The sequence below is a fragment of the Martes martes genome (assembly GCF_963455335.1).
Source record: "Martes martes genome assembly, chromosome: 10".
Taxonomy (NCBI): Eukaryota; Metazoa; Chordata; class Mammalia; order Carnivora; family Mustelidae; genus Martes; species Martes martes.
The window spans coordinates 15552599-15562414 of record NC_137898.1 but is presented as its reverse complement, the minus strand read 5'-3'; the positions used below and the strand labels follow the sequence as shown (position 1 = coordinate 15562414).

At 37.1% G+C, this 9816-nt stretch overlaps 1 protein-coding gene across 1 annotated transcript; it reads right to left on the bottom strand.

Moving 5' to 3' along the window:
• Nucleotides 1-8671: 8671 nt before the first annotated feature.
• Nucleotides 8672-9604, bottom strand: LOC308351124 (olfactory receptor 5W2-like; the record flags this gene model as incomplete). Its single annotated transcript, XM_080816603.1, has 1 exon — nt 8672-9604. The coding sequence occupies one exon, from the start codon at nt 9602-9604 to the stop codon at nt 8672-8674; it is 933 nt and encodes a 310-aa protein (XP_080672729.1).
• Nucleotides 9605-9816: the final 212 nt, after the last annotated feature.

Sequence of the window (9816 nt, the reverse complement as noted above, 5' to 3'; positions counted from 1 at the left end):
CAGAGCATCCTACAAATACTCCTTTGAAAGCCAAAGAATCTTCCTCGGGCTTTGTTTCCATTCTGAAATGTTTTCACACAAAGACATTTTGCAACAACAACTACTTACAATTGACTTGTAACTTCTGCAATGGTAATGGTTAATTAAGAATGTTTTTTTTTAAATATTTTATTTATTTTACAAGTAGGCAGAGAGGCAGGCAGAGAGAGAGAGAGGAGGAAGCAGGCTCCCTGCTGAGCAGAGACCCTGATGCGGGGCTCGATCCCAGGACCCTGGGATCATAACCTGAGCCGAAGGCAGAGACTTTAACCCACTGAGCCACCCAGGTGCCCCGATTAAGAATGTCTTTGAGCCTTACATGGTCCTTCAAATGCATGCCATATAATATGTTGTCTCAACAGGTTGATGCAGTACTTTGATTATCAGAAACTAGGACAGAGACAGATGAAATCAATAAATAGCAAGAATGCACTTGGTACTTGGTAACTGACTTACAGATGTAACTGTTAGAATATTATTTCTAGGGGCACCTGGGTGGCTCAGTGGGTTAAAGCTTCTGCCTTCAGCTCAGGTCATGATCCCGGGGTTCTGGGATCGAGCCCTTCGTCAGGCTCTCTGCTCAGCGGGCAGCCTGCTTCCTCTTCTCTCTCTGCCTGCCTCTCTGCCTACTTGCGATCTCTATCTGCCAAATAAATGCGTAAAATCTTAAAAAAAAAAAAAAAAAGAATATTCTTTCTATTCTCCTTAATGGTGTGGCTGGGTTACAGACATGGGGAAGGGTATGTGCTATGGTGAGTGCTGTGAATTGTGTAAGACCGAAGATTCACAGACTTGTACCCCTGAAGCAAATAATACATTATATGTTAATAAAAAATAATTAATTAAAATATAAATTTAAAAATAATAATAATTGGCAGGGATAGTGTTTACCATCATTTCTCTCTCTCTTTCTCTCACATACACACAGGCAAATATATCTATATCTACATCTATCTATATCAGTCTATCTACATCTATCTCATTCTATATATAGATATCTATATATACATCTGAATTCAAATCAAATATCTTTTGGCCATATTTAACAGACAGTGATTGCGTTTAAAATTTGTAAACATGCATTAAATATGGTAATACCATAAAACCTTTATTTTGAGTTCATATCTTTATTATAAAAATAATATAGGCCTGTGTTTAACTGGAGAAAAGTCAACCTGAATAAAAATGACGGATAATGTGCAATTTCTTTTTGAAACTGAATAAGGAGAGAGTATACCATTTTTGTTCAATGACACTTAGGACTTACACCTCTAAAGTCTACCTAATTCACTATGTCATAAAAATATGTAGATAATTAAGATTTTCTTTACAATATCTGAGACATTCTTTCCTTTATGTGAACTGAACATTTTTATTTTTATGAAAAAGGAAAATAACTAAAGAAAAATTAAATAATAAAACCACAAAAAAGTATATACATATTTACAACTGAACTAATGATGCTTTTCTTAGAAGCACGAAGGACACACTAATGCTCCTTTTTCCTCTTGAAAGCAGGAACTAAATTTCCCATGTGGTAAGTGTCTTCCTCTGTACCAGAAAGAAGAGAGACATCTTTATAGCTAGAGAAATTCAGGTTCAGAAAGGATATATACATAGCACTTGTTACTTCTTTACTGGTTTACTACCCAAGTCTGAACATCTTTATATTGTTTCTTTGTATAGAGTATATAAAGCTGTCTGCTTTGGTCACTGAGTCTCTTATTTCTGTAAGTACCTGAGCATACACAATTAAATTTGTTTTTCTCCTGTTAATCTGTTTTATGCTAATTTAATCATTAGACTGGCCAGAGAACCTGGAAGGGAAGAAAGGAAAAGTCTCCCTTCCCTATAATATACAATTCTTATTTTTTTTTATATTTTATTTATTTATTCGACAGACAGAGATCACAAGTAGGCAGAGAGGCAGGCAGAGAGAGAGGAGGAAGCAGGCTCTCCGCCAGGCAGAGAGCCAGATGCGGGGCTCGATCCCAGGACACTGGGATCATGACCTGAGCTGAAGGCAGAGGCTTTAACCCACTGAGCCACCCAGGCGCCCCTATACAATTCTTTATATCACACATAACTTGATATGACTGAAGGTGTGCATATATAATTCCTCAGATGCTGTGTTTCTTTATGGAAATGGACTTAAGAGAAAAAGACCATTTTGGGAAGTTGCTTTCAAATGCTAGGAGTTTTCGTAAATTATTTCTCTCATTATTATAAAATATAGCATATTTACGATGTTATCTCATCTATTCCAACTGGTTATTAATAACCTCCTGGTACAGATGCGGACATTGGCATCTGGAGTTGGTTTTTCTGCCTGCAAAGCTTTTGCTCTCAATAGATCCCTGATGACAGGATCATGAAATAAATCCCTCTTAGGCAATAATTCTCTCGGCTAATCTCATGGAAGGCTCACATGTCTCCTTAAAGTCTCCTTTGAAAACTAACAAACCAGTGATGACAGCTTCTCAGGGTTCTAAGCGACTGGGAGCTCCTCTAAGCATGCTCTGTAATGCAGCAGCATTTCAGCCTGCATGATTGATGACTGAGGGAAGCATGGAAGGAGGGTCACCAGATGGAGACATGGCCTGTGCTTACATTACAACTGAACTCTTGAACATCACTTGCATTGTTGCGAAGAGAACATAATGCAGAGGGGGCTGCATTGTAGAATTCCAGAGACTAAAGAGAAAATAAGAACATTGGTGACCCTGAGGCTGTGCACCATGGCAGCCCCAGGGGATAATCTCTGGACTGGCCATATTCTGAGTGACCTTTTACAATATGCTAACCAGGACACTACACCTGACATCACAGATTGCTACTGTTGGTAGATATGTCCAGATAACCTGTAATAATTATGTGTACCAGCTATGTTTTCTGAGTCTTAATGGAGTTAATTATAATTGCTACCAAACCAGTGAATGCATAACCTGAGGAAGAAAGTGAACCGTGTGAGGCATATACACGAGTTTCTTTTCTTTAGGATTTTTTTTTTTTTTTTTTTTTGACAGAGAGAGAGATCATAAGTAGGCAGAGAGGCCGAGAGAGGGGGGTAAGCAGAGAGCCTGACGCAGGGCTCAATCCCAGGACGCTGAGATCATGACCTGAGCCGAAGGCAGAGGCTTAACCCACTGAGCCACCCAGGTGCCCCACGAGTTTCTTTTCTTGAGTCCTCGGGATACTCTTCTATTTATTCAGAAACTTCACCTGGGAGTTAGCAGGGGATAGGGATTGCTTTTTGTTTGTTTTCTCTCTTTTATTAGTGTGTTGTTTTTGTTCCTTGCTTTCTATAAAGCTAGAACAATCCCCAACGAAATTAGTACCCTTTTAAATTTGGGAAGTGTGATGGTCCTGATACTAAGATACCAAAATTATTGCTGAGGGAGATATTATGGATGCAAGGCAAAACCATGTAACCAATTCCTACTAATTGCCCATAGGTTCAACTCAAGAAACTGATCTATTTTTGTTACCCAAGACATTTTCTACTATTGTTTACTTCTTCAGTACCTATTTAGAGAAGGTGGAATTGTCCTTGGTTCTTCCTTTGATTCCTTTCAAATTAATTGTTCTCTCAGGCACTCCCCCGTCTCCAGGGATCTGAAAATCCCTCAGGCTCCATTTTGTTCAACCAGGACCTAACCTTAGTCTCTCAAACAGGGTTTCTCCTCAAGATCATGCAAACTAACTTCCCTTCGAATACCCCTTCCCATGATTTACCCCTGAGCTTGTGTGACTAGATTATTATTACATGTTAGGTAACGTAACTTGATTCCTGATGGATCTCAGTTTTCATTAAGAATAGAGATTGAGAATGGAATTTCATTCCATTCCAAATGAGAATTTCATTAAGAATGGAATTGAAAAAGAACGTTTTTAGGAAACATTTTATACTTGAGTTACAAGCAACTGAGAAAAAAAGAATTATCTCTAACTACAGGTTTTTGGATAACCCTCGTGATACCAAACAATGCTATATGTAGGCAACCATCCACCCAGAAGATCACACTCTTTAGAATATAATTATCTGTCCCTGAAACATTGAGTATCGTGACAGAGAGTTCCTGGCATGATGTTGATACCAAAGTTTACTAAGTTTCCCTACTGCCAGAGGAAAGACTAGAAGTGCCTGTAGGTGGATAAAGGCATTGTTCTGGAAGCAAGTCAGAATTTTTAATAACATGAAGAATGTACACTGAGATATTCTATGACATATGTGCATTGCATCAATTTTATGGATATATTGTGAACACTTACTGTGTTCAAGGAACACAAGATTTAAGTAAATCCCTGTGGTTGCTTACAATCTGATAGAAAATGTATTTTGTTTTAGAGAATATATTTGCAGTACATATAATTTTTATTTGAGAAACTACACTACAGATTTTTCAGAAACAAAGATTCCTTTCACTCAGAATCAGGCCAAAAAAAGAACAGTACTAACATCTTTAGAAATCATCCCGAGAACCACTGCAAAGTGATGTCTAGTGTAATAGGTCAATTTTTTTTTTAAATTTCATAAATCAGTGGTTACTTTATTTCTTAATGTTTCAATATTTTATTTAAATTCTAGTCAGTTAACATATAGTGTAATATTAGTTTCAGGAATAGAATTAAAGTGATTTTTCACTTCCATATAACACCCAGTGCTCATCACAAGGGCCCTCCTTAACACCCATTATCCATTTAGTCCATCCCCCACCTAATTCCCATCCAGCAACCCTTAGTTTGTTCTCTGAAGTTAACAGTCTCTTTTATAGTTTCCCTTCTTCTCCTTTTTTTTCTTTCTTCTACGTTCATCTGTTTTGTTTCTTAAATTTCACCCATAAGTGAAATCCTATGATATTTGACTTTCTCTGACTGACCTGTTACACTTAGCAAAACACTATCAAGCTCCATCCATGTTGTGGCAAGTGGCAAGATTTAATTTTTTTGATGGCTGAATAATATTCCATTATATAAATGTATAATATTCCATCATGTTAGAGTGTGTATGTGTGTATATGCACTATCTCACTATAGGTGGAATTTAGGAAACAAAACAAGCGAGCAAAGGAAAAAAAGGAGAGAGAAAAAGAGTGACAAACCAAGAAACAGACTTTTAACTCTATATGGATATATCTATATGGATATATCTTAGTTGTTTTCAGTCTAATACTATGATAAATAATGCAATGATGAATATTTTTGTACATGTCTTTGGGCAGACATTCATTTATGGCACTTCAGTATAAATCTGGGAATAGAATTTTTTTGTCACAAGATATTTATATATGTTCAGCATAGACAAGCATAGAGTTTTACCAAGTAAAATGCTAGTTCTCCTCTCTATTCTCATCGTGTAAGAGCCACGATTGTTCTACATCTTCCATCAATACTCAGCATTTCCACTGCTTACCCATTTTGCAATTCTATAGGTGAGTCATAATAACTACATTTAATAATTCATTTTTATTCCTTGAATACCAAGAAAGTTGAATATCCACTCTAGAAATGTCTATGAAATTCTGAATTTTCGTAAGTGTTCACTAAAATGTCTCATATTTACAAGTCCTTGGCCTTTGGAAATTTATATTACCTGCCTTTACGTTTAGGGAGAGGAAGTCAACAATTAATTGAATCAATCTGTTCTATTTTTGGAATTCCATTTCTTTTTTTTTTTTTTTAAAGATTTTATTTATTTGACAGAGATCACAAGTAGGCAGAGAGGCAGGCAGAGAGAGAGAGGAAGGGAAGCAGGCTCCCCACTGAGCAGAGAGCCCGATGCGGGGCTCGATCCCAGGACCCTGAGATCATGACCTGAGTCGAAGGCAGAGGCTTTAACCCACTGAGCCACCCAGGTGCCCCTGGAATTCCATTTCTAGGGTTTAAAAGTTTCTATTTTTTTAGTTCAAACCCACTAGATCTGATAAAACAGTCAATATGTAGATCAAATCAATCTTTAGATGTTGCAAAATATGGTTGTCACAAGGGAGCAAGGTTGGTTAATCAGAGTACATATTAAAATCCTCCAAGTTTAAACAACAATCCCCCTACCCTCTATTTTTCTTAGACTTGTATATTTAAAACATTTTTTTCTTCCATGGTCATAAGTAACAATTTCAAAAGTATATCTGTTCATTGAGAAAATATGGTACAGATGGAAATCTTGTTATTAAAAAAATAAATTTCTTCACAGTTTTTTTTTTTCCCCCAAGCATGATACCTAGTGACAGGTCATAGTCTTCCACAAGTGCCCCCTTAAAAAAAAAAACAGAGAAACTGTTTCTTCCACTCTGAAATGTTTCTGCACAAAAATACTTAAAAATAGCAGCTACAGAATCTAAGAAATTCAATGGCTTTTAGCTTCTATGATTGTAATGGATAATTGAGTGTAATGGATAATGGTTCTTCCAACATAACAATATTTCCATGTTATTTCAACAAGCTGCCTTTTGCTTTAACCATTGGAAACTAGACTAAAGAAAGATGAAATAGAGCAAGATCAAGAACACACACACAGGGACGCCTGGGTGGCTCAGTTGGTTAAGCGGCTGCCTTCGGCTCAGGTCATGATCCCAGCGTCATGGGATCAAGTCCCGCATCGGGCTCCTTGCTCCGCAGGGAGCCTGCTTCTCCCTCTGCCACTGTGTCTGCCTGTGCTCGCTCTCTCTCTCTCTCTGACAAATAAATAAATAAAATCTTTAAAAAAAAAAAAAAAAAAAGAACACACACACAAATGCTCCTTACTTAATATGTTAATATGTAGGTCTTTATTGATCTACTATTTTAGTATTCACAACCATTTTATGCACCTTCTTAAAAGTTGTAATATATATAACACAATAGAATGTATAATATGTGTATTCTGGCCAAATGACTTACAATCATATAATTGCATTACTGACTTATAATAAATTCTCAAAAATGTTATCTGGTGTTTTTAATTTATTATTTATTTGCTTTTCCATTTGGTGCCCCAGCATATAGGCACGTGCTTTGGAAGATGGGGATGAAATGTTCAATCCTTGACAAAGAATGCTCCTGGTCTCCTACTAGAAAAAGGGATTTCATAAACAGAATGATATTAAAACAGTGCTTAAAGGAGATGTTTTACTGGCATTACAAAAATGGACATTCAACGAGGACTGAGAAGGGGCAGAGAAGGAAGGAAATTTCCCTGAAGCATTGATAGAGGAGTTGATTTTTGATAATTATAGCACAATGAAATATTTTACCAAGACCCCTTCCACTACTCTTTATAACCTAACTATTTTGGCTTCTTTTCTTCTTTTTTTATCTCCCCCAGCTTTCTTAGAATAGAACTGAATATATCATTGGGTGTTTTTAAGGTGTACAATGTGTGTTTTGATATAGATATAATTTGTGAAATCATCACTGCTGGTAAGGTTAATAAAAAATTCATTACCTCACTTAGTTACCAATCTTTTGTTGTGTTGAAAACATTTAAGAGCAAATTCTTAGCAAATTTCAGTTACACGATACAATATCATTAACTATAGTCACCATGTTGTACATTACATTCCCAAAACTTATTCCTCTTAAAACAAAATGTTTGTATTATTTGACCAATAGCTTCCCATTTCCCCCACACCCCAAAACCCTGGTAATCTCCATTCCACTCTTTGCTTTTATGAGTTCAACTTGTTTAGATTCTGCATGTAAGTGAGATCATACAGTATTTGTCTTTCTCTGTCTGACTTACTTCACTTAGCATAACATCCGTCATCAAGGTCCATCATGTTTTGGCAATCATTTTTTTTTTTTATTAAAAGATTTTGTTTATTTATTTGACAGAGATCACCAGTAGGAAGAGAGGCAGGCAGAGAGAGAGGAGGAAGCAGGCTCCCCGCGGAGCAGAGAGCCCGATGCGGGGCTCGATCCCAGGACTCTGGGATCATGACCCGAGCCGAAGACAGAGGCTTTAACCCACTGAGCCACCCAGGCGCCCCGGCAATCACATTTCTTTACTTCTAAAGAGTCATGACTTGTCCACCTGAAGACATCTCTAATTGTCAAATAGTCTGCCTGCTATCTTTACTTCTCCCAACTTGCATATTTTGAGATCTGAGACTCTGTATCTCAAGCCAATGAAGCCTCTCTTTTACACTAGATTTAGAAATTTTCTTTGGATAAAAGCCCCCTGTTTTTACCTCATGATGAGCCTGAAACTTGTGAATTATTTGGTGCCTCGTTAAATAATGTTGGTTACTTTGAAGAGATTATAAGTTTCATTAGTAGGAACACTACCAGATGTACCATGGAATATAGAGCCCTTACATACTCAAGTCCACTTAGTAAACCCACAATACACCTAAGTGTAATAAATTAATATTTGAATGAAAAAATGAACAAATAAAAATCTGGCAAAATTAGAAAGGTCAGAAAAGTTTCTCATTAAAAGGGAATGCCATATACAAAATGTAGACACACAATAGAGTACAATATATTTAGGGAACTCCAAAACTATTATGATAGGGCTTTAAAACAAACCTATTTTGTTAGATTAAGGTTTTTGAGACAACTTTCTTTCTCTTGTGTTATGCAATATAATTTTACTGAAACAACACCACAATGCGTGTGTGTGTGTGTATGTGTGTGTGTGTGATATAAATATTTAAAACCACTTCTTAATTTTCAGCTTTTTCAGGGCCTCTTTCACATCCTTGTTCCGTAGGCTATACACCAGTGGGTTTAGCATGGGAATCACAAGGGTGTAAAACAATGAGGTCATTTTATCTTGATCAAGGGAGTAGGAAGAACTCGGCCGGAAATACATGAAGAGTATAGTTCCCTGGAAAATTGCAACAGCAGTTAGGTGGGAGGTGCAGGTGGAGAAAGCCTTGAACCTCCCCTCAGCAGAGTGGATCTTCAAGACTGATAAGATTATATAACAATAAGAGACAAGCACGCCTGAAATAGTACTCAGTTCAATGAATCCAAAAACAGTGAATATCGCTAACTCATTGACCTGTGTATCTGAGCAAGACAGCAATAGGAGAGGAGGTACATCACAGAAGAAATGATTAATCTCATTCGATCCACAGAAACATAAGCGGAATGTTAAAGTCGTGTGTAACAAGGCATCTGCTGTTCCCAGCATGTAAACCGCAGCCATGAGCAGGGAGCACAGTCTGTTGGACATGCTGGCTGTGTAGAGCAGGGGATTGCTAATGGCCTTGTACCGGTCAAAGGCCATCACTGCCAGCAGCAGACACTCAGAATCTACAAAGGTACAGAACACCAACCATTGCAGAGCACAGCCAAAGAAAGGGATTGATTTTTTTTTGGCTAAAAGGTCTACCAACATTTTGGGCCCAACTGCTGTGGTATAACAAAGGTCACAGAAGGAGAGATGGCTGAGGAAAAAGTACATAGGTGTGTGAAGCTGGGAATCCATTCTAATTATAGTGATCATTCCAAGATTTGCAAAAAGATTAATGAGATAAACAACAAGAAATGTTGTAAATAGGGTCACTTTCATCCCAGGGTTATCAGTAATTCCCAAGAAAATGAATTCTGTCGAGGATGAGCAATTTCCTTCATCCATTCTTCTATATTCTTGTCTAAACTTTTGAGAAAATGGTCAAGAAAATGATAGAGGTACATGCAAGTCTTCTGACCAACAACACAAAATCTGTAAAGCAGAATACAATTTCTTTCTACATTTTATACTCATAAAATTACTTGGTCAGTATCACTCTTTAAAGATGCATTACTATGAAATATGACAGTAATAAAAAAATATCTCTGGTAGGTGGT